This window comes from Thalia democratica, chromosome 6 (assembly GCF_965202585.1).
Source record: "Thalia democratica chromosome 6, ktThaDemo2.hap1.1, whole genome shotgun sequence".
NCBI lineage: Eukaryota > Metazoa > Chordata > Thaliacea > Salpida > Salpidae > Thalia > Thalia democratica.
In genome coordinates this window covers 10,212,826-10,239,788 of record NC_139170.1, presented here as the reverse complement: position 1 = coordinate 10,239,788, position 26,963 = coordinate 10,212,826, and the positions used below count along the sequence as shown (strand labels likewise).

Genomic DNA, 26,963 nt, shown 5'->3' with positions numbered 1-26,963 from the left:
AAATCCAACCCGTGACCAGTTTCTAACCGTTAAAATTTAAAAAATAACAACTTACTAATATTTTTTTTGTTAAAAATGTTTTTAAATTAAACTTATTAACCTTTATTCGTAATTGCTTAATTTTTATAAAGATGAAGCAATTTCATGTTTTTTTATTCTTTAACAGCTTTTTTTTACAGTCACTCTAATTTTTTTATGTTTATCTTTAACGTCTAAGCTTTGCTGAGGATAGTCGAAATAACTGCTAGTTAATTATTCATTAAACACTGATTTAAACTACTTCGCTGAACTTTTATCATTTAAGTATTAAATTTGGTTAATTAATCAATCAATCTACGAAACTAAAAACAAATATCATGTTGTTGACAAAAGTGATTAGGCATCTCTTTTAAAGCGTCAACGTCCTTTTGGTTGGTAACGGCAGCTAAGATTTAACCTTTTTTGTATTTTAAACTTTTTTGCTTAACAGTTGGTCATAAGGTAGTAATAAGATATGAAAGTACGCGAAGCAGTTGCTATTTTGTTACTGCAAGGCATTCTAATAGTATTTCCTTTGAATTAAAATAATTTTAGTTTTAAAACACTACTAATTTTTTTTCTCGTTTACTAAATTTATTTTTATTGATTTTTTATTTTGTGCTAAAACTTAATGTATTCTTTATAAAAATAAATTGAAAAAAATAGTGGTAGAGTTAAAAAATATAGACGTGTTTATTTCAATCGACACATTTTATCGCAATTATAATATCATAGTATACCGAAACGACACAACTATCACATCACAGTATACCGAAACATAACAACTATCACATCACAGTATACCGCAACAATACAACTATCACATCACAGTATACCGCAACAATACAACTATCACATCACAGTATACCGAAACAACACAACTATCACATCACAGTTGATTGCAACTCTACAACTATCACATCACAGTATACCGAAACACTACAACTATCACATCACAGTATACCGAAACAACACAACTATCACATCACAATAGATGGCAACACTACAACTATCACATCACAGCAGGGGCGTGTCTAGACTTTCTTTATATGAGGTTCAAAATTTTTTTTTGTTTTTAGTTTGCCGTTTAAGTACGCATTTCTTAGGTATGCACTGCCAGTTAAGTACGCATTATTTAGCCGAAAAACTTTGTATTATAACACTTTTTTCGGCTTAGAAATAAAAAAAAAACATATAAGTTGTAATAGAAAAATATTATGTGTTTTCATTTATAATGATGTATTAAATTTAGATAAATAGAAACTAAACGATCCAGAAAAAAATTATGAACTTACAAATTTTGATTTAAATGTTAGTACAGATAGAGTTCTTAAAAATTTATTTTTAGATTTAAACTCCTTACATTTATATATCCTTTTATAATAAAAATATTTTTTTTCCAGTAGTTTAACCTATGAAAATTGAAACTTCACTAAAAAAAATGTTTGGACTTATACAATTAAATTAAAAAATCTCTAAATTATAATCAACTATTTGCCTGATGGTGCAGGATTTCTAATGATGGTTTTGAAATATCTCTGAGTTGAAAATTTCAAAAAATCAAGAATCAATTTTGTGGCCAACACATATATAAAAATAAAACAACTTAGTAAAAATAGAAATTTGGGTTAAATAAATTGTTTAGACTTATACAATTAAATTGAAACATCTTTAAATTTTAACTAAATGTTTGCCTGATTGTGCAGGGGTTCTAATGATGGTTTTGAAATCTCTCTGAGTTAAAAATTTCAAAAAATCAAGAATTAACTTTGTGGTCAACAGTAATACGAAAATAAAATAACTTAAGTAAAAATTTCAAAATACCATTAAATTGTAAAAACATAAATTGCCAGGTGGTGTAATGTTTAAAGATGATTTTAAAAACTCTCTGAACTGAATTTTTCAAGGTTTGAAAGCTTTACACAACAATATTGTATACCATTAACTAAGTAAAGTATAACTTAGCTATTATTTAGGACATTTTTTAAGTAAAATTCTACTTCCTAGTTAAAAAAACAATACTTAGTTAAAAGTTATTCACTCTAAGTAACAATTTATAATGGAACTTTGAGCATCTTAGTAAAAAGTTTAAAAAAAAAAATGCTTTTTTAAAACTTTTATCCATTATCACATTACAATTACAATTTTATTGAAATCTATTTCAGTCGGGCAAAAACGAGCATTTTTTGTTACGGAAACTTATAATCTTTCAGTGTTATAAAATCAAAATTTATTGTTCAAAGTTTATCAAATAACCAAAACTGAGTCAATAAACAACGTTTTTAAAGAATTCTTTCTAAGAACATTTTTTTCTTTTCTTTTTTCAGGGGGTTAACAGCAACACTACAACTATCACATCACAGTAGAACACAACAACACAACTATCACATCACAGTATACCGAAACATTAAAACTATCACATCACAGTATACCGAAACATTACAACTATCACATCACAGTATACCGAAACATTACAACTATCACATCACAGTATACCGAAGCATTACAACTATCACATCACAGTATACCGAAACAATAAAACTATCACATCACATTATACCGAAACATTACAACTATCACATCACAGTATACCGAAGCATTACAACTATCACATCACAGTATACCGAAACATTACAACTATCACATCACAGTAGAACACAACATAACAACTATCACATCACAGTATACCGAAACAATAAAACTATCACATTACAGTATACCGAAACGATAAAACTTTCACATCACAGTATACCGAAACAATACAACTATCACATCACAGTATACCGAAACAATAAAACTTTCACATCACAGTATACCGAAACAATACAACTATCACATCACAGTACACCGAAACAATACAACTATCACATCACAGTAGATTGCAACACTACAACTATCACATCACAGTAGATTGCAACAACACAACTATCACATAACAGTAGATTGAAACGCTACAACTTTCACATCACAGTAGATTGCAACAACACAACTATCACATCACAGTATACCGAAACAATACAACTATCACGTCACATTAGATTTGCAACACTACAACTATCACATCACAGCAGGGGCGTTTCTAGACTTTTTTTAAAGGAGGTTCACAATTTTTTTGTTTTTAATTTGCCGCTTAAGTACGCATTTCTTAGGTATGCACTGTCAGTTAAGTACGCAATATTTAGCCAAAAAACTCTCTGTTTAAAATACTTTTTTCGGCTTAGAAATAAAAAAAAACATATAAGTAGTAATAGAAACATATTATGTTTTTTTACCTATAATACTGTTTTAAATTCAGATAAATTGAAATTAAACGAACCGGAAAAAAGTTATGAACTTACAAATTTTGATTTAAATGTTAGTATAGATGGAGTTCTTACAATTTTTTCATTTAGATTTTAAACCCTTTACATTTATATATCTATTTATGATAAAAGTATTTTATTCAAGTAATTTAACCTATAAAAATTGAAATTTCACTAAAAAAATTGTTTAGACTTACACAATTTAATTGAAAAGTCTTTAAATTATAATCAAATGTTTGCTTGATGTTGCAGGAATTCTAATGATGGTTTTGAAATCTCTCTGAGTTGAAAATTTCAAAAAGTTGAGGATCAACTTTGTGGCCAACACATATACAAAAATAAAACAAACTAAATAAAAATTGAAATTTCACTTAAATAAATGTCTAGACTTATACAATTAAATTAAAATATCATTAAATTATAATTAAATGCTTGCCTGATGGTGCAGGGATTCTAATGATAGTTTTGAAATCTCTCTGAGTTGAAAATTTCAAAAAATCAAGAATTAACTTTGTGTTCAAAAGTAATACAAAAACAAAATAACTTAAATAAAAATTTCAAAACACCATTAAATTGTAAAAATATAAATTGCCAGGTGTTGTAGTGTTTTAAAGATGATTTTGAAAATTCTCTGAATTGAACTTTTCAAGGTTTAAAAGCTTTATACAACATTATTGTATACAATCAACTAAGTAAAATAAAACTTTAGTGATTATATTGGACATTTTTTAAGTAAAATTCTACTTCCTTGTTGAAAAAAATACTTAATCAAAAGTTATTTACACCAAGTAAAAATTCATAATGGAAACTAATAGCATCTTTTTAAAGTTCCCCAGAAAAAAAAAGCTACTTTGAAACTATTACCTATTATCACGTCACAATTGAAATTTTATTTAAAATCTAATTCAGCCGGGCAAAAACAAGCATTTTTTGTTACGAAAACTTAAAATTTTTCAGTGTTATAAATTCAACATTCATTATTTAAAGTTTATCAAATAACCAAAACAAAATCAATAAACAACGTTTTTAGTGATAGTCTACAAATCTGTTTTTCATTTTTTCAGGGAGTTAACAGTAGCACTACAACTATCACATCACAGTAGATTGCAAACACTACAACTATCACATCACAGTGGAACGCAACAACACAACTATCACATCACAGTATACCAAAACATTACAACTACCACATCACAGTATACCCAAACACTACAACTATCACATCACAGTATACCGAACTACTACAACTATCACATCAAAGTACATTGCAAACATTACAACTATCACATCACAGTATACCAAAACAACACAACTATCATATCACTGTATATTAAAACATTACAACTATCACATCACAGTAGATTGCAAACACAACAGCTATCACATCACAATATACCAAAACAATACAACTATCACATCACAGTTACCGAAACAATACAACTACCACATCACAGGTGTTATTAACTTAAATCAACCTTTGACGCAATTATATAAAAGGACGTAGCACTTACTTGAGTTGATTTACTTTTAGATATGTATTTGCTAAATGCAGTAGATCTTGTTCAATTCTAAGGTAACGTCAGAAAGCCAAGATTCTTATTAAACTTTTAAATAAATTTCATGTTAGTGCGACAAGAAATAACAAAGTTATGTTTTCTTGAACTTTTTCTTCCTAAAAATTTTTAAATCACTTTAAAGAAATGTTCTTTCAATCTCCAATGTAGAATTTAAAATAAAATGAATTTAGTGCAAAAAGTAAAATTGAACAGTAAAATTTGGTATTTGAAAAATCATGGCTTTTTTTGTCAACTACGGTTGTTTTAGGCAATATACTTAGTTTTCGTTTTTTTACAGAAAAGACAGTTGAGGTCTGAATGATGTATTTTTTATTTTTAGAGGCATTAAAACAAAATTATTACCTTGAAATAGATTTTATCATACAGACGATTTGATATTGTTGATTTAAAATGTGTAAAAATGTGGAGTATATTTTTTGTGTCAGCTATATAATAATAAAACATACCAAAGTTTTAACATAAGTAAAATTAATCAAATTAGATAAGAAACAAAATTAAAGTATTCAAAAACCTTTTATATTCATTCCTGACTTACCATTTTACTCAATGAAAGAACAAAATATTTATAACAAACAAAACATAAACTAAGTTAATTTACAAGCTGACTCAAAATTTTTGTTTAAATTAGTTGTTTCCGAACTTTTAAGTGTCAAACACACTAAATATTTTTCCTATAGCACCTAAACTAAAGACTTTTAAGATAGCTATACATAACACAGTTTAAATATTAAATATATAATTAGTTTAAAAAAAGTGAAAAAATAAATGCAAGTAAATCTAATACATATAAAATTATGGTTAGTGTCATTTCCGCTACGTAGTGATACAGAGCTAGTATGTCCGAAAAAAATAGCTTATAAGCAAGTTTAGATCTCCTAGAATGTATAAATTGGAGCAGTTATTCAAGTTTAAATGGAGGCTAGACATTGGACGGAAATAAACTTGTTAGTTTTGAATTTACGAAACAAAACATGGATTTTAATATTATTTAAAAGAGTTTTTGTAATAAAAAGGCTGAAATACTTAATTTTAATATATCATTCAGCTTTATTTTCAAAATATTATACAATAAGTTTAATTGTTACATGTTTGCTAGTTTTTAGATTTTGTTTGAAATAAAAATAGCTTAATACAAATACGTCATTTAACTTTCTTTTTAAGAATGAATGCTTGATATAAAAAGTCCAGTAAGTTATAAAATTTTACTACATAGTTTTGTAAAAACTGTAAATGTATTATTTATATTCATAAAACTTTATTTATACAACTTAGCAATGACTGTTTTACTCTTACTAAAGTTTTTAAACTTGTATTTTACATGTTTTAAAATAGTTTTAAACGTTTTTTGTATCTTTGTTTCACAAAACGTGTCTTTAAGCTGTGATGAAAAAAAGGATAAAAGGTAAAGGTATATAAGAATGTTTGCTTTAAAAGTTTTGGTTAGTTTCAAGCCTGACTGCATTTTTTTAAAAGTAAGTAACTAAAGTAATGTTATTGTAAACAAATAAACATTAAGTTAAATATCAAATAAAAATATTTACTTTTACATATCAGCACTCCGCCTCCGCGTCGGAGGTCCTCCATGGACGTGTTGGAAATGTGGAGGATTTAAAACGTAAAGAAGACCCCGCTCAACCGGCCTCGCAGATATCTGTCTCACACACAACGGGATATCGAGGAATTTCTGCAAGTTTTTCAGTTCTTCGACGTCAACCAGACTAAAACAATGCATATGAAGTTAGCTTGTTATTATATTGTTATAAAACGGAATATTTAAAACTTCTGCTTTTTTAAGTTAAGCTTTTCGTTAGTTTAAAGATGTACTTGCTTTAATAAATAATAAAAAGTATTTGTATTATTTTCTTAGATAAAATCTTTTAATAATGTAAAAAATACTTGGTAAAAAAATGTTAAAAATTTAAAGCCGCAACTTAGTAGTGACTAGTAGACTTTGGTAAAAACTATTTCAACATTGTTGTTTTGGTAGTAAGTTTTAATTTCCAATTTTTTTTATACTAAGAATGCAAAGCATATCTTAATTAAGTTTGTTTATTTTTTCTGTTGTATACTATGCACATGCTAAAATTTTAAATACTTTAATTTGATTTATATGGAAATAAATGTAGTTCATTGTTTTGCAAACAAAAGTTTTTTTTTTTTGAAATACTTTAATATGCTTTGTTATGTTTATTGATTTCTATGTTACTGAAATAAAATTAAATATCTCCTTTGAAAAGTTAATTTAAGTTATTATGTATGATTTCTCTTTCAAACAATTATTTTTTGCCATTTTTTTAAGGCTGCTTTAGTAGAATAAAAAAAATACTTACCAATGTTTTTATGAGATGTTTTTGTTTACTTAACTAGCATAAACATTATATCAAAAACATGTCAATCAAAAGTGGTAGAAATTTTTTAAAACTGTGCACGTTACGTTAATAACCATTAGTTGGCCCGATGCTAACTTTTCATAATGCATGATTCACCATTAAAATTACAATGCCTGAAAAGCATGCTACTTATCGATCGTTAACTTCAGCCATTGACGGAAAATTTCAGTCGGAATTTTTTAAAGCTTGAACTTTGTATTAATATTTAATTACATGCCAAATATATTGAAAGTAGTTTCGTTCTGCACAGCTGATTAATTAATTATATTTAAAGAATTTAAACTTAATATAAATTAATACAAAAAGTAAATTTTTTGAACTAATTGCAGTTTATAATTCAAACTTAACAAGTTTTTTTAAACATATTATAACGTATGAAACTCAATAACTAAGTTTTAGTTTGCTAAGACTTGAATTGAAATAAATCTGCATTTAATTTTGTTGAAAAAAATGTAGTCATTGTCCTAGTATTTCATATGTTAAATTAAATACCTTGGCAGATTTAAGTAAAGTTTTAATGTTTTATACTTTTTAACAACTGTTTATTTTTTTTGTTTATACATGTTTACTTACAAAATAAACATCTGTTTCAAAATTGTCGTTTTAAAATTTTAAGTTTTTTATAATTTTTTTTTGCATTAAACAAAAATAAGTTACTTATTAAGTTAAAGTTTTTAAGTATAAACAAATAAATTATCTAAAACAAAATAATAACAGTTTTAAATTCAATTTGTATTTTTTGTCCTACTCATTCCAATTTTGAAATTTTGTTAGTATTTTCTTATCAAAGTTTATTGAAAAGTAAACGTGTTTTGATTAAAGCTATCATATAATGACATTTAAGAGCTGTAAATAAAAAGTGCTCCATTTTCATTTGCTGTAAATTCAGAACAAGCTTGATTAGTAATCATTAAACTAAATTTAAAATATGTAGGTTCAGATGAATATTCCAAAATTCGCTTGGTTTGATGGCTTGCTATTTAGATTTCAGGAGCAAAACATTTTTTTAATCAAATATCTATGAATCTTAAATGAACTAATGAGTTTTTAATCAAAAAAAAGTAAAATATAAACACGATGGCTTTAAGATGCTAATTTGATAATTTCTAAGTACATTAAGTAAATAAATAAATTTGTTAACTCGTTTTTTTTTCAATTTTCAACTCTAATTAAAAAACTTTACAAAAATTGTTTAGTTTAGTATAAGTAACAAAAAAAAATCAATATCAAACTTTTGATAGACAAACAATACGACAGAATGGCAGAAAATAAACTATCTAATTAAACGTTCAGATCGATAAAAAATTAAATCATTCCGATAATTACACAATCAAATAAGCAATATAAAAATATTTAATTGAAACAGCGACTTGTACATGGCGTTGCGCGCGTTGGGCTTCACTCTTCCAAGTGAGCAAGTTGAAGATATCATCGAGCTGATGAACGTAGATGGAGATAAATATATTGATTTCAGTGAACTGTGCCTCATTATCGATCATGTGAAGAAGATCGGCACAAATCACCACACTAGCTGGATAAAGTCAGTAGACGACATATTTTTCTTTTAATTTTTTTGTTAATTACCGTTTAATCAGACATAAAAGTAATAAAATTTTTGTTATCTTTTTTAGTTTGTTTATGCAAAAGAGGAATTTTTCAATTTTTTCAATATTGAATGTTAACGTACTTTTTATACTTATAAAGTTAGTAAATAATAAACTTTTTTAATTTGTTTTATGTTTAAGTGTTAATTGTAAAATAAATAAAAATTTTTGGTACTACTTATGATATTAGAAGATCTTACAAACTTTACTATTCAACCGGGCAAAAGCACGAATAAACAATTTTTGGTGCTTCATAATTAAAAAGATATTAATTACACCTTTTGTAATTTACTTTTTCAGAGATTCATTTCGGTTGCTAGATAGGGGAAAGACAGGTCACGTTTCTGTTGATTTGCTCACAAGAATCCTTGAAAAAGATGAAGAAGAAGTGTGGATTTCAACTAAAGACATAAAAGGGTGATTAAAAATGTTGATCGTGATATGTGAACATCTTTTATAAAAAAAAATTTACTATAAAAGAAATACTTTTTTTTTTAAATAAAATCTAATGTAATAATAGCTTAAAATACCCCTATATTTGAGATAAAAAAGTAACTACAAAACTAGTTCTATTTAAAAAACTTCCAACAAAGCAAACTATAAGACACATATTAATTTAATGCTTCTAGGCTGCATAATCAAGGGGAAACAATTGAGTACCAGACATTGATCGATAAAATGTTCGCACTTGACAGTAATGATGTGACGTCATACCCAAACTGTGACATCACAGAAGGGGAAAAAGCTAACAGTGAGGTGGTAAAATCACTCGATAATTGCGCGGGCTGCAGCAGCGACTCGAAGCAAGAAAATTCTCAATTGACTTCAGTTAACTCGATTTTAACTCAAAAAAATTCACTTTTTTCGTCAGATAAAAGTTAGTGTTAAGAAAAGTTTATTAAAAATGCTAAAAATACAAGAACTTGTTTATTAATGTAGTTTTTCTAACGAAATTTTACGAAAAGATTTAGTGTCGTTTTGTATGCCGAATAAAATATATTAAAAGGTAGTGACAATGTTAATATTGAGACTGTAGATACAATAGAAAAAGCAATTGCAGGACCGATTCTTATAACAAGTTCCATTGCAGTTCTAACAGAACAAAAATATGAAGATAAAAACGAGTTAAAAAAGTTTGTTTCAATTTTTCAAATTAAATGTTTTTGTTTTTTAATTATAAACTCGGAAAGATAATTTTATAGTGGTACTTAATTGTAATTACTTATACGAACATACTTAATCTTATAATTACAAGTGTTAAAACAAGGTTGAAAGTAAAAATGGTTCTTAGATATATTGTTGGTCGCAAAAGTAATTTTACCTGTTTATTTTTTTATAGAACTCCAACAAGCACTGAAAAATTATTCAAAGCTGAACAAAAAAGAGAGTCTGGCGACTACAAATTCGTAAAAATTAAATATTAAAACTGTTTGCTTTATAACTTTAAAAAACTTTCAGCTCTTTAAAATCCTGTTTATTATTCAAAGTGTTTCTTGTTAGTTATGAAGCGAACTTTTCTTGAAAGCTTTAATAAACTATTTTAACTTTCTTGTGTGTGAAATAAAAGATTGTATATATGCTTGAACTTTTTAAACTATGAAAAGCTTTAATAATAGTATACATGATGTTGATAACTTTGTTTTTCAGAATCTTCGTTTTATATTGAATAATAGCTAAAAATATACTAACTTTTTTTTGTCATTAAGATAGCTTATTGTAAATTTTATTTTAAAGCCCTAAGTTTTATTTAATACTAGTATTAGTTAGGTTAATATTATTATTTATTATGGTTAACTAGTGTGGTTTTTATATTATAAGCATACTGTTTAATATTTAAGTAACCTACATCTATGTGTTACAAACCAGCTAATTTACAAAAATGTGTTAAATCTTGTATAACAATTTTACAGAAAAAATTAAGCAAAAGTTAACTAGTATCGTTTTTAACCCAAAAATGCATAACCTTTTTACTACAGGATCTAACATATAAGTAGTGTTTATTGAACGAAAAAACGAAATCACTCAACAAGTTTAGTCAAAGGACCTGGTGTACAAAAGAGCCTTTAAGCTATCTATAATTTTTTTTTATAAACTAACTAATTTTCTAAAAAACATTATGTTAATTTCATATGACTTTAACTACAGTAACCTGTGCTTAGGTAGGCACTTTGAACAGGGCGCAAACGTGCGCATGTAAGAAATTTTGGTCTTTATTAATCTACTTAAGCATAATACAAATATATATTATTTATTTCAACAGTTTATTACTAACAAAACAATGTTTCACTCCTATATTTGCATATAGGAGATCGTCAGTCGTGTAAACAGGTCTGAAAAAAAATTTTGAACAAAATAAATGGAAGTAAATCTAAATTAAAAACTAAACTAATGGTTTAACAACAAAAACAATATTTAATGATACTAAACTTGAGTAAAAATGTAATGCTTATGTTACGCTTTTAAGAATTTTGTTGGTAATACAGACTAGAAAAAAAATTATATACGTTAAAATAGTAATAAAACATGATTCACATTGAAATTAGTTGCCAAAAAAGTAGAAATAGAATAATAAACACAACATTTTTTACTCAAGTTTAGTATCTTTAAGTTTTATTTTTATTGTTAAACCACTAGTTTTGTTTTTAATTAAGTTTTACTTCCATTTATTTTGTTCAAATTTTTTTTCAGATTTGTTTACAACAACTGAGGATCTCCTATATGCAAATATAGGAGTGAAACATTGTTTTGAAAGTATTAAACAGTTAAAATAAATAATAGATAAAAATCTCCTTAAAGATATTTAAGTCAAGAACTTTGAGTTGTTTGATTTAAAACAAGTTACAATATTATTATACAAATATGTTAAAAGCCACTAAAGCATACAGATGACTATCACATTAAAAGCCACGAAAACAATATTAAAAATACATATTCTTCTTCTGTCCAATGACGTTAATTTGCATCTAAAAGGTGTACGACTCGATAACTTAAAAGTTCCTTTGTACACTAGGTCTTTGGACCAAAAACTTCTAGCGCTTTTTTGTCCTTCCTAAACTATATATTTAAATAATATTAGAAATCCTAAGTATTTATCTATGTATGTATTTATAATCATATTCGATTATTTTATTTTTATGTATCTTAATTATACATAGTACATAACTAATTTTAAATAAAGGTTTATAAAAACATTGATTAATCTTTTATTAATTTGTTTTTATACATCAAATTGTAATTTAAGGTTATATACTTTTATTCAGCTTAAGTATTGTTTGACAACTTCTTACATTTAATTGGTTGCCTTGGTACAAAACACAGAAGAAAAGGTTAAAATGGTGTGTTGCTTTTATGATTGGAGAGGTACTTATAACTGATTGTAGCAGAAAGATTGTTAAACGTTTTTATTAATTTTAAAAGTTTACTTTTCACTTGATTTTTTTATATGTGTATATCATGTTTGCCACAACCCCATTTTACTTAGGCTAATCGAAAAATTTCAGGCAACACAAAACTTATGAAAAACTCAGATAAGATTGAATTTTTTTTAAACTCTGAGTTCATTTTCTTAATTGTAATGTAATACAAAAATATCATTAGTTTTTTTTAAGACTTAATTTTTGTTCTTTATATATTAGTTTAGCTATGTAGTATATAAATTTATACCTTTTCATTATCACTAATTGAAGAAATTATTTTTTTACAACATATAAAATTATCCTATAATACCATCTCGACTAAAAAGAAAAAATGAATTTAGAAAACAGCGTTTTTCGACTAAAAAGTGCGTAACCAACCAGCAGTGCGTATCTAAGAAATGCGTACCTAAGCGACAGGTTACTGAAGTTAGCTTTTGAGTCAGTATATACTTTTGATTTGGTATAAGTGCACTGCATGTTTAAAAATACTGTAATGGAATAAATTAAAGTTAATAGTACAGAGTACAGACTAACTAACTTAACCACAATAACTATTTTAAAGTTTCTAAATACCGACTTTTTTTCACTAAGTTATTTCAACTCGTTAAACTTTCAAGTTGTTTAATTAATGCAAATTCAATACTTGTATTAAATTATACCGTAAAATAGTTATTTGCTTTTGAACAAAACAAAAATTAATTTTTATTTATAGTTATTTATGCATATTTTTTTTAATTCTTCATGTAAATCATATTGTATTGTTTAAGATTTTAATTTTTGTTTTTTTTGACTCTTCATATACTGAAACATAATTGCTGTTAATGTAAAGAGCTTTGTTGTTCTGAAGTCCCTGATCCACAAAAATCTGAGGTGCCTTTTAAGGTTTGAGACTGCAATCCACACTATATGGGAAAACAGCTTTTTGTAAGGCGGAACACTCTTTTTACCAATTCAGTAGCAGTTTCTAACGATTTCGCGTACATTCTGTCGTGGTTATTATTAAAAATCGCTTTAATTGTTTTTTTATAGAAAAACGATCTCTAGCTCTACATCACCAGCCTTTCAGCTGTTTAAAAAATCTTCACTTCACTTTTTTCTACGTCTTTTGTGCTTATGATAACTCAATTTATCTTATAATTAAGCACCTTCGTATCATTAATGATGATCTTGTTATTGAGGTAACAACTTATATATTTGCAGATGTCTTCGGACCAATCATCATTCTTTCCTCATGATTCCTGGGATAACTTTAACTAATTGTGTGTTGATTTTATTTTATGAACATCTAATAAAACTGAACGATTACAACTAACGGGTACAAAATAGTGGTGTATAAAACCAGTAATTAAGTAATCATATTAACTAGTTGTAGCTAGTAATTTACACTGCAGCATTTAAAGTATAATTCATACACTTATTTTACTAATAAATATTTTAAAGCTGTTAAGATGTCGTGCCAATTAAGTATACAAAAAGATTATAGTTGAACATATTATTGTTAGCATTTGTTTTGCTAGCGCTGATAAGAAATAAAAATAAGTTGTTTAAAACTTTTCTTTACAAAAACCAATACCTATTCAATTTAAAACTTCCTGAGCTTAGTAATTGAAACCATTAAACAACTTGAGTATCAAATTACCATTAAGATTAGCACAAAACTTATTAAATAGCAAATAAAATAGCAGATACGACTGCTTATAAAAGTACTAGTTAATATTGATATTTGAAACATGCACTATGAAATATAATAAGAAAAAATCATGTATTGCAGCTACAATTAGTTGCAGTAATACAAAAATTTAACTTTTGGCCAACTTGTAGTTTTTTAGAACATTTAAAAGTTTTAATTTAGTTTATTTTTGTTACTTAAATTTTTAAAAGTTATCTTACTCAAAGTTTTTAAAGTGTAATTTAAAAAAATATATTATTTAAATTGGTTTTACAAAACTTAAAAAAAGTTTTTGGGAAATTTTAAAGTTTGTTATTTGGTAGAAGAACATAAAAATTAAATAAAAACAAGTTTTTAAAATCTACTATTACTTTATGGTTAACTTACGTAAAAAATATTATAGTCTTAATTTAAAGTTTTCTGACTTTACACCAAAATTAGTTCAGTTTATAGAAATAAATATACTTTTTTTAATTGTTGAACTCTAAACAAGAAGTAAAGCAAGCTACATATTTATAAAATTTTTGCAGTTTAGTGCTATTTTAGAGAATGATATAACAAAATATCCATAACATCAATTCGAAGTAAGCAGCCTTTTATAAGACTGCAGAGGGATTCAATAATCGAAAAGTTTTGTTTGATTTTTGTAACTATACATGAAATTGTAAATTACATTATACTAAATATTTAAGTTCAATATTTATTTTTAAAAATCAAACAATTAAATTTCAAATCAAAATCTTGTAAAAGTTTTAAGAAATAATCACTTTTGTATAACTTTACTTTAAATTATTTTTTTATTAAAGCTAAAAAACTAGACATAATTTTGTGCAACAAAAAAAAAACGTTTAAAACTATTTATAAATATGTAAATTGCAAGTTTAGGAAACTTTAATCTTAGAATACACGCATTGCTTGACTGTAAAATTTAAAGTTTATACTAGTTAAATAATACATCTTTAGTCTTTACTAAGCTATTTAGATTTTAAACATAAAAATTAAAGATATTGTTAGCTTTTTACATACTATAAATTTACTATACAAAGGATTTTTCAGATCCGAAAAAATATTTTTTAAGAATTATAAAATGCATAACTAAAAAGTGTAACCAAATCGTAATGTATCGATTTTAAAAATAATCATCAACAAAACTTCTTATTCAATAATGATGTAGAAACATCTTCCTATTAAAACTGATTATATAAATAAAACAAGTGGGTTCATAACTATTGAACATAAAAAAATTCTTTACAACGCGGGTAGTAAAGGAAATAATACTCATAGACTTTGGTCTTTTTTTTTGTTTACTGAAGGAAAAAAACAGCGCTAAAAAGTTTAATATCAGGACTTGGTGTATGATATACTCAACGGGTATAGTTTAATGTTTTGTCGTTTTTCGTTAATGGTAAAAAAAAATCAAATACAAAAAGTTCTTTTAGAAATGATAGACTCATTAATAAGTGCAAAAGAACGGAATTGAGTTAATAGGAGTCGCTCTTCTTGATAATATCTGATTTACTACTGCTTGCATAACAGTTCAAAAATAACTAAAAAGTGATAAAAACAAAGTTAAGATTGCATATGAAGTAAGTTAGTAGTACTAGGATTTTTATAAGAAACTTAATGTAAAAAAGATTATACTTCAAAGGATACTGGATCAAACACTGTTATCAAAATAATTGAAATATTTATGATAGTTTTTTAGAAATAAAACCCGTCGAAAAGTAGTTGTATTAACATCGTAAGCTTTGGGTGTGTTTCATGAAATTTGTTGCGTTTTTGTTTTGTTATTGCATGATACTAAAACTTATTAAAAGGTGACTAAAAACTATCATGTTTTACAATGTTAAAAAAAAAAGAATTTTAAACCTAATTATAAATATTTTTGTATAAACAAATTTTGTAAGAAGTTATATAATACTTTAAATCTACAATCTAAGTATACATCAGTAATCTTACACACTTAGATACTAAAACATGCATTTAAAACTTTTAAAAATACTTCAATACTTCAGAGTGACTCTATTTAATAAAAAGTATTAGTCTTTACACATCGAAATATTACAAAAGTTTTAGATAGCACTTGTAACATCCTAAAAGAGTTTATAACAAACACTCTACACGTTTTGAGTGGAAATATACTGCAAAACAATGACTAAAATCATTAAACACTTTTTTAATGCTTATACAATTCAGACTTTAAAATTCAAGTTGTGTTTTTTATGGTTTCTTGTTCTGCAGTTAAAAACGATACAGCTTACATTTACGAAATTATAAACATACTATTCATATTTTAACTGCAGCTTACAAATCTTTATAAATAAAACCAAAGGTTTACAAAAAGCTGTACATAAAATAGTCTAGATAAATAACTTTAATTGCAACCAATTTAGATTCAATTATTTGTAATTAAAGATCTAAAACAAATCTACAACTTTATAATTTGAAATTTGGCATTGTCTCAAGTAAGCATCAAAGTTGACGAATAACAAAAGTCTATGCAAGCATTTTGTTTTAATTTTTACTAATTATTAGGAGTTGTCTAAATTTATGAATTTTCTACGTATTCAAATCTTGTTAGATTGCAAGAAGAAAAAGTACTATTGTTAGCTTAATAAATCATACCGGTTTTAAAATAATACAAAGACTATCACTTTTCTTAAAATAAACACTTTTAATTATAATTATCAATAAATTATTTTAAATGGAATTTACAATAAACTATTTTTGTACGCGTGTATTTATTATATAAACCAAAAACGAAAGTTTTGAGAAATACAGATATAAATGCTCATTTAACAACTGTATTTTCATACTTAAAAATTACTCAAGCATCTATATTTCATACAAGAAATATTAAGCAATAAAAAAAAAAGTTTTAACGAAAAGTTATCTACATAAGTAACAAAAGCAAACTTGAATTTTAAAGAACTTTAATGAATTAACATTTTTCGAAGTTATAAAGCTAACTGTTATAATTTTAGAATTTTAAAAGTTTTTAGTTACCAGAATCTATTTTGTTCAGTTATGAATTTTTATAGTGTTTATATAAGTTGTATAAAATAAAAAAGTAAAGTTAAACTTAAGACCAAACATTTTTTACAAACAATTTAACATTCAGCTCAATTTATATATACTAGTCAAAAAAAATTTACTATAAGAAAAAATATAAAAGAACAAAACTAAGGTATTTTACAAGTTAAAAACAAACAATCAACTATTCTAACATAAATTAAGTAAACATCAATACAGTTTTTTTATTTTTACAAGCTCAAAATAACTTACTTATTACCTACTTTTTAGAAATACAATAGAACACAGCAAAGTTTTAAGCTAACTAAGAAATTTTTAGTCACTAACATTTTAGCAAGAGCTGTAAAGAAAATTTCACGATAAAAAAAACTATATACTTAAAACTCGAGTAACAATTAAACGAAAAAAAAAATTCACACTATCCTTGTCAGCTGGAACTTTTAAAAACTGCCTGTTAAAATGAAACTTTGGTAGACTGTTTTAATTAAAATTCTAAAATTCAACTTATTGTTTTATAAAAAATGCAAATTTTAATAACTAACAACAGCTTCATTTCTTGCGTCTTAGAATTATTTATTTTGAATATGAGTATTTCAACTATTAAATAAGGACTGTTCAAAGTATTATGTTTTTAAGATGTTAAAAAAATATACAGTTATTCATTTTTGGGCACAAATTAAATAATATTAAAAATTGTATAATAAATAAAAACTTTAACTGGACAAATTCTATAACTTTTAAGAATAAAAATATTTTTTAGCCAAAGAACAATTTGTTATAAATCTAAAAATAATATAATTCAAAATGACAAGTACTAACCCTTTATTCATTGAAACTCGTCTGCCAGTAGCTTGAACTGGTTTTTAAAGTCTCTGGCCAGCGGTCTCTCACGTGGCTCCTGGCTCAGTCCAGTCCTTACGAGACTTCTCTGGAATGTAGATGTTTTAATAAACAAGCTAATTAGAAAACCATGCAAAACTGACCATTTGTCTCGCGTCCGCTTTGTTCAGCCAGTCCGGAAACATGCACTCTCGAGCCCGGCAGGCTGTGTCCTCGATGTCCCTGGGCCATGTGAAAATGATCACGGCCACCAGTGAACACGAGAATATATCCACAGCCTGCTTTATCTTGCCACCATAAAACTGTGAGAAATTTATGTAGGTTATACAAAACTATGTAATGTTCTTGATGCGGCACTGACGTATTACGCGTGGAATTTTTGTTAAACGGTGCAAAAGTTAGTTTGTGTCAAAAAATCCCATAACTTAAACACTTTTTTAATAATAAAAAAGACTTTGTTTATTTAGGCTTAATTGACTTTCTAAATTCAAATTTTACATATAATTAAAAGGACTTTAATGTAAATAAGTTGAACTACAACCAAATTCAAAAAAGTGTAATTTCAACAAAATTGATAACAAGTTTTAAAAGAAAGGTGATTTCTCCTATAAAGTAGTAATTTTCAATATAGACTTAAAATGTAACACCGAATATGTATAAAATTAACTACTTGCTCCGGTGCCATGTAGGTGAGAGTGCCGAGACCAGTGCTCGACTCGGCACTGACGAATCCTCTTCTTGTTTCAGACATTTCCACTGCTTTATATTTTTGTTATAGTTTAGTGTATATTTTATTTTAGTAAAAAATATAGAGGCTAGTTTTGCTAGACTAATACAAATTCTAAAAAAACGAGTCATTAATGATATTAAAAAAAAAAAAACTTTTTAATTTTCGAATTTAGTTATTGTAAAATCTAAATAGTATATACTGACTCTCAATTAGCAATTTTCAAACCGAATGCCGTAAAAAATCATAGAGATTACATGTACAATTGCAAGCAAGGTCTTACTTGAGCTCCTACAGAGGCCAAAATCGGTCAGTTTGACCTGATGGTCCGCTGTCAACAAAATGTTGGACGGTTTAATGTCGCAGTGGACCATCAGGCAATCCTCGTGCAGGTACCGGACTCCCTCCAAAATCTACAATGAGAATTATGAAACCTCGAGCAACTTTTATTGTTGCACTCCTTACTACAGAATTTGCTTTAAGAAATTAAAATTTATATGTTTTTATAAAAACTTTGCTATTATGATGGTTCAAACTAATGGCAAAATTAAATAGTCGTTTACAAAAATTTTTAAAAGAGTACATTTTTTAAAACAAATGAGAAAAACATTGTAAATTGTCCTTTATAGAAAACAAGTAAAAGTATTTGTAAACAAAAGGTTATTGATAGCACTTATAAATTACTACTAACTAAAAACAAAGTACTATAAAAATGTATTAAAGTATCACTACTTATAATAAGAAAAATACTTTATGTTGATATTAATAATAAAGATATATATTTCTCAAAGTTTTATATAAATTTAATTTTCCTGAAACTATAATTAAATGATAAGTAAACAGCATTTCGTAGCATTTCAATTTAAAATTACTAATTAATTTATAAATTCAGAAATTAATGTTTTTCGTTTTACTTATTTTTATTTATAATAGCTAGATTTAATAACATACCTTTTTAACTTATTAAGCATTCAAATAGTTGTAAGAAAATATGTTTAATTTCAGCGCCCGGCAATCTATTTCTAAACATAAAGAATTGATGATCAATCTTATAGTGCAAGGTAAAGTCAATTTAAAATGTAAATGTTTTACAAAATAATATCGTGACGTAATTATTAGTTAAACTTTTTTAATACTTAACAACCATTTAGTCTTATGAATTGGGACCTCTACAACTTCCCTGTGAGTGGTTTGTATTTTGATTTGTTATCTTATTTTGTATTTACTTTATTGTGAATTAGATTCAATCATAATAAATATTGTATGGTTTCATAACAGTCCGATTAAACATTACATACTGTATCTATTTCTAAGCATAAATTTATAATAATATATTGTAATTATTCTTATTAGAAAAAAAACACATATATACACCTACTTTAGCTTCTATACTTTCATTACAGTAACTAGTTTTTTACAGAGCTCCGTTGGAGTTTGTAAACTTGTTAATACAAATAAAAATGTGTTAATTTAGTTAAGAAAGAATACTGTGTTAATTTGTCATTATGGCGTATATGATTAATTTAGTTAATATGTGTTTATTATAAACTATTGTGCTAATTTTTATATTTAAAACCTTAATGATTGTCATGTGTTTAATTTATTTTAATTAAAACTACAAACACCTCAATAACCATCTTAAAACTTTTGGTAACACTAAGTAAATTTTCCTTATTCTCTTCAATGAATTTTTCCAAATTGGTTTTCGCCAGCGCAGTTCTGATTATTTTTATCTCATCTGCAAAATTTATTACATAATAACTTTTGTGAAGTATAAGCATCGTTTAGAAATGTTTAAAAAAAAACATTTTTATTATTACAAAATTAATTATCTTAATTTAATACTTTAAACTAAACATTCTTTTTCAGTTTGATTACTTTATTAAAAACTAAACTAGATCAAAAAATTAAAAAATATTAAAAGAAAAGCTAAAACGTTCTTTTATATAAATAATAAAAATGTTAAACACTTTGCTAATGCTTTCATATTGATGAACTTTTTTTCACTTTAGCTTATTTTTATAAAATGTTATGTTTTTTTCATATGAAAAAGGCAATACATAAATTACTAACGATAAAATTAAGAAACTATTATTTTTGTTTAGTTTAGGTAAAATTTTGTGTGAATTAAGTTTTTGTACTTTAAATTTATTTGGCCTCAATTAGTTCATTAACAAAAACAATCAATGACAATTTTTTAGATGCAATTTAATTAGACAAGATTATTTCTTGATTAAGAAGGTATTTTTGATTAATGTAGATAAATTACATTTTCTTTACTCACGTAAAAGTATAATTTTATTTAAAAAACAAGGTAACTTTGAAGGAATGTTTTGATTGAAAAAAAAAACTCTATGCAAAAATACACTTTTCTTTAGGTTAGTTATTACTTATTATTTTATAACAGGGTTGCCACTTGTTTTTTCAAATTTTTTTCCAAATTTTCGAAATATCCTCCAGGTTTTTAAAAGTACACATTTTTAGGCTTATTTTTAGTTTAAAGTTAAGTCGAAGGTAAAAAACTGTGTTAAATAGTGTGAAACCGTTGAAGAGATACTGTAAAGCTACTTTAAAGTGTTTTTGAATAAAAAAATTTTTGTTGATGACCAAAAAAATTATCTATATGATAAATGTTTTGTATCATATCAAAATTTTCTACAAAAAGCATGCAAAAACTGTTTAAAACTCCAGGTTTTTTTTTTGCCTAAATTGTCAAATTCCAGGTTTCCAAGTAAAGTGGCAACCCTGTTATAAGAATGTTTTGTTTTTCTACTGTACTGATACAAATATAAATGTACATAGTCTAGAATAAGCTTTAATAAACTAAAAGAGTATAGAGTATAAAGTATATTATTAATTTAAACTAATTTCTATTGAGCAAAAAACTATTTTTTTAAAACATTTTAGTTAAATAAAAATGGTACTGAAATGCTTTTATTTACATAATATACAACTGATTTTTTTTTTAACATAACTTACTTTTTAAAAAAGCTTAATATTGTATTCTAAAAATAATGATAAAACTTACTTTTAAAATAGTATTTTAATTGAAAATAGTGATTGTGTAGACATTTCAGAACAAACATAAACAAGTATTCATTAAGTTAGCTTAAAATAAGAAAAACTTTGTAACAATCAGTAAAATACAATGTAGTAGATTGAGAAAACATTAATAAAACTGCACCATCGATTTCAAATAAAATGATGAAAACTAACTGCCAATAGTAAACTTTTCTATCAATTTCGGTTTATTGCCAGGAACATTCATGATGAGATCTCTGTAAGAATAATTAGAATTCTACTTTCTACGTTAATAATTTTATAATTTTGTTATATAAAAAGACAACATAAGAAAATAATTTAGAATTAATTGTCGTATCTATTTACTAGTACTTCCATCTTAATATTCATTGATAGCTTTAATTTAGAAACAAAAATACTGAAAAACGTAAGTTTACTCTGTTAGCAAGATTATAAAGTATTTGTTTGCCAACGTTGAAGCCAAAATTAACTAATTGCTATTTTAATTACCTGACTTTCAGGTCGAACGTGTCTGTTTGCACATCAAAATACCTAACTATGTTTTCATGAGTTTCGTGCTTGGCAACCGTTAAAACTTCCCTACTAATATTCTTTTTGTCTTGTCTGAAAAACAAACCATTTTTTAAATTTTCTAATAAATATAGATAATTTTGAATTTTTAGATTTTTTTTAATGTTGTTAGTATTCAAAAATCCGTTGTAGTTATCAAAAATTGATTGCCTTAGTTATAAATTGTTTTATAACTTACTGATGAACTGCTCTTAAAAAGTTCAGAATAACATTGCATATTTTTACTGAAGTAAACAAAAACTGTTAGTTAAAGTTTGTGACTCACTCATTACTAACTGACTGAACTTTTATTGCGTACTTTGTTCCGTCGTTATTGTACAGAACTTCGTACACCATTCCGAAGCTGCCCTGTAAAAAGTTATTAGTTGACGCTAATTCATATACACAGCTTGTATTTAGCTATTCAAACAAATTACGTATATCATATGTATTCCAAAACTGATTATGTTGTATATTAATTGCTAAAGCAACTTGAACTAGTTATTTTAGTTATGATAAAACCAAGGGGTATTGATTGCTCAACATACAAAGATTTTATCACAATGAAACAAAAATAACTTAAATTTATTTTAGCGTCTAAGTTTGGAACTTAATAAAAACACAAGTTTTAAATTAAAAATTGTCAATTGAATACTGCAGTTACTCAAAACTATAAAGAAAAACTTTTGAAATCTTAATAGCTATAATTAATTTACCTACTTAGAAACCTATTAGTTACTCTTTTTAAACAAAAAACGGTTTTGACAATTTATTAAAAAAAATAAATAATCTTTATCAACTAAAGTTTATGCATACTTATATAACTGATAAATCTTTACTGTATAAAAAAGCAAAAATTTCATAACTACAACTTTTTACTCAAATACTAAATCAATGATAAAACATTAACTGTGTTTATTAAAAAAAACATGCATAACATAAACCAGATAGTATATACTTGAAGTACGATACTGTTTTTTAATTTAAACTACCATTAAACTAACTTCTCCGAGGTTCTTGATAAATTGAAAGTTAAAGATGGGGCGCTGATTCGTGTTTTTTCCTTTTTCTTCTCCCGCTTTTCCTTGATCTTTTCCTTCTTCTTCGATTGCTCTTTGTTCTTCTTTTTCGACCTTTTTTATAAGTAATGAATTCGAGATACAATTAACTAACCCTTTAAATAAAAAGTATACAAACACACGGATATTAATAAAGTAAAATTAGTTTTCAAGTCAATCAAATAAAGTTCGTTTAAAACTTAAAAATATATTAAATAATTAAGATTTAGTATATTTTAGTAATCTAGAATAAATACTTTTCAGTACTTCATATAAAACAAAATAATCTTGTATGTTTAAAAAATATATATAAGGTCGTTATGATACATTGTGATCGTAGTTTTAATATTCTTATAGAAAAGGAATTTTAATACACTTTTTTATACAGCAAATTATCCCTTTAAAAGAAATAAAAAAGGGATTCAGCAAATTTATACGTTTAACGCTTAGTACTATAAAGTGGTTGAAGGTAACGACATGAGTGTATTAACAAATAATTTATTAAGGAAAAGATAAGCTAGTTTACTTGTGCTATATTAGGTACTTTGTAATCAAATCTATTTATAATCTGAATCTAATTTATTTTTATGTAAAAGTTATTAATTTTTAAAGATATGTTATTTTACAGCTTGAAGTATTAAAGTTAATAATTAGTGTGTAGTTAGATATCCAAAAGATCTGTCTATAAATCAGGTCGTTGGACAATATTTTTGAGCGTTTTTTTTCTTTGCTATTTCAATAAACTTTAACGTGTAACTTACTTTTATTGAACCATCAAAACAGTTTTGTATGCAACCCTGTAAAAGTTTATAAACTAAACAATGTTGTACTTTCATAAATATGTTAGTTGTAAACATATGTATACAGATTTGCTTTAATTAAAAAGTTCTACTCAGAACAAGAAAAACAGCATTTTTTCCTATTCTTAATTTAAAAAATGTATTTATATTAAGTTACTAGACAAAGGAAACTCATACATATTAAAAAAGAAAGAAATGATAACTTATAACCTAAAAAAAAAAAGATTAACAATTTTAACGCGTTTCCTTTAAGTTCTTTTAAATATCATTAATTTAGTAAAAAATATAAGAACATATTATTTGCTTACTATCATTTTATTTCTTAATATCCAGCAAAAAGTTAGACAGAATGCGATCAGAAGAGAATTTAAATCATCTTTTACCGGTTCAACTTTTACTTTTTCTTCATCCTTAGTTATGTAACAAATAACAACGTAACTTTTAAGTAAAGGTTTGCACTTTTGGAAACATTCGATAGTTCCCTCCAAATGAAATAGAAAATAATTGGGACAACCCTTTTCCCATAAAAAATGGTAAAAAATATAATTGTCTTCAATTAGCCTATTTTCTTCTAATACGGACCTAATTTCATCTAGTCCTTCGTCTAAGAAACTTGCTATTTCACCTCCGTTTCCTTCACACACCTTGACTGAATTCTGGCCGGGCAGAACTGTTACAGCTTTCAGGATTTTCGAGTCTTAAAAATATATATACTTATCTTAAAACACATGGTACATAAACTAATTTTCAAGTTGTCTATTTATTAAATTAAATTTTTTTAAATGTTATCATAAAATGCTATAACAAAACATACTTGTTTATTTATTTTTGTTAATATTTAGTTTTTCTTTTGATTCTGAAAAAAACTAGCTTAAGTGCAATTTCACTAAAACAAATAAAAGAAACTTCTAAGGAAGTTCCGAGTAGAAAATTTTTAGACTGTAAAAAAGATTACTGTCAAAATATATATTTTAATATCTTAAAATAAATAACTTTTTACAAGGCGGAAACATTTTACTGAAACTTAGCTTTTAAGCAACAACAGTAATAATTACATAGTTCAAAGTTCTTTAAAAACTAATTTTACTTTTGAAGACTGTGTTAATGTGAAGCTTAAATATATATGTCTGATGCAAAATATTAAAAAAAAAGAAACAAAAGAGCTCACTAATCAATTTTAAAGTCTTAGTATATTATATTATATGTTTCAACTAAACAATATTTAAAAGTAAAAAAGTTACAACACATGTAACTTATAGAATAACGTAGTGAAAATAAAATTGTAGACAGAATATTGATGATTCAGTTTGTTTAATTATACTATACAATCAAATAACAAATATTAGTTAAAATAAATCATATTTATTATTAATTCTTGTAAATACTCTTTAAAATAAAATTCTTGGTATTATAAACTAGAACAGTAACAATTTTGAGATTTTGTTTTTTAATCAGATGATTACTTTAGACAAATATTCTAAATGTTACTAGAAATAATTTTAAGAAACTTTAAAGAATATAATATAATAAACACAGTATATTTATTAAAAATGACATGTTCAAAACTGGCTTTCCTTATACTTTAATCAACTTAAGAAAAAGCACGTACGAAGTTTAGAATAAAATGAACAGAAAATAATACTTATAAATATTCAACAGATTAAATACTAATAAATTTAAAGTAATTACAATAACAACTAAACCTAATGATAAATAGTCGCCTTAGCAGCCTGTCTTGCAAGAAAGACATATATGACATCAGCAAGAAACTTTAAAAATAGAATTGAGTATAGAATCATAGGCAACAATTTTTTATTGACACTGGTGAACCTAAAAAGACCTAGATTTTTTATCTTCTCGCACTTTGTAGAAAAATAACTTAAGTGGCCAACAGTTTGACGGGCCTTGGCTAATATGTTATTTAGTGAAAGCAGTGAATCTTTAATTAGGGTATTAATTATAAAGCGTGTGAATGAAACAGGGTGCTAAAGATCATATCAGCCTTCATGTTAACTGCATTGTCACGCAGAAAAACGTGAATGCCATTCATATTAATACCCTAATTTTCATGCATCTCCTTTATGTTTTCACAAATATTAAAGACAGTGAGAGAACCTACTATTTCCTTACAGTGCAAAGCTTGGTGTTTGTACTCAAAGCTTTCATTGAACCAATGCGCTGTTAAAGAAAGATGCTATGTCGTTGTCTTCGAATTTGTCCAAATGTCACTTGTAAATGACAAACACGAAGCTTCTGATAACTCAATTTGTATTTTTATCTTCAAACTTCCATAAGTCTGAGGAAGCATTGTATCAATGAAGTATTTAGTACTCGGAATCAAGTTGTAATGATATTAACATCTCATTTTCGTATTTTAAAGCGGATGTTGTAAACTGTTTTACGCAGGTTTCGTGACGTGCTTCCAGTATTAAAAACAAACATTTATTTTATTTTAAAGAGTTAATTTCATTCCGACGCGTATATATCGGCGTTTGTCTTTCAAATAAGCGTTAAAGTTAGTTGCAAAGTTATTCCGCGGTACGATCAAGTTACGATTAAATTTAACGTTTTATTCAAGTTTCGAGAATAAAGAAAACGTCTACATCGCGGAGTTGATGTTAGTATTTATGTAACTTAACGATTGTTGATACTTTTTATAGATTTTATTTGTGTCGTGATTTAATAGTTTCTTTCTTCAGAACTAAGAATTATTATTGAAAATAAAGTAAATTGCATTTATTCAAAGTGTGTTTTATTCATAATTTAGGAATAAGTTTGTAACTTTATTAAACTAGCTCGAAAGTAGATATAACCCATTTGGTTAAAAAGTAACTTGGCTCTAGAGCAGCCAACAGGTCTATGAAACCTTGATCGCTGGTAAATATACAAAATACAATAATCTAAGTATAGAAAACTAAAAGAAGCTGATCACGGAAAA

General features: G+C 25.7%; 1 protein-coding gene across 1 annotated transcript; it reads right to left on the bottom strand.

Annotated features, from left to right (window-relative positions):
• Nucleotides 1-17,835: 17,835 nt before the first annotated feature.
• LOC145838715 (uncharacterized) lies at nucleotides 17,836-26,333 on the bottom strand. The gene is made up of 11 exons (XM_082946340.1): nucleotides 26,270-26,333; nucleotides 24,604-24,722; nucleotides 23,172-23,300; nucleotides 22,454-22,536; nucleotides 22,108-22,221; nucleotides 21,793-21,854; nucleotides 20,211-20,314; nucleotides 18,860-18,989; nucleotides 18,520-18,608; nucleotides 17,993-18,151; nucleotides 17,836-17,937 (listed from the first exon to the last, which is right to left on the bottom strand). Exons 1-11 carry the CDS (start codon nucleotides 26,331-26,333, stop codon nucleotides 17,836-17,838), a joined length of 1,155 nt encoding a protein of 384 aa, XP_082802466.1.
• Nucleotides 26,334-26,963: the final 630 nt, after the last annotated feature.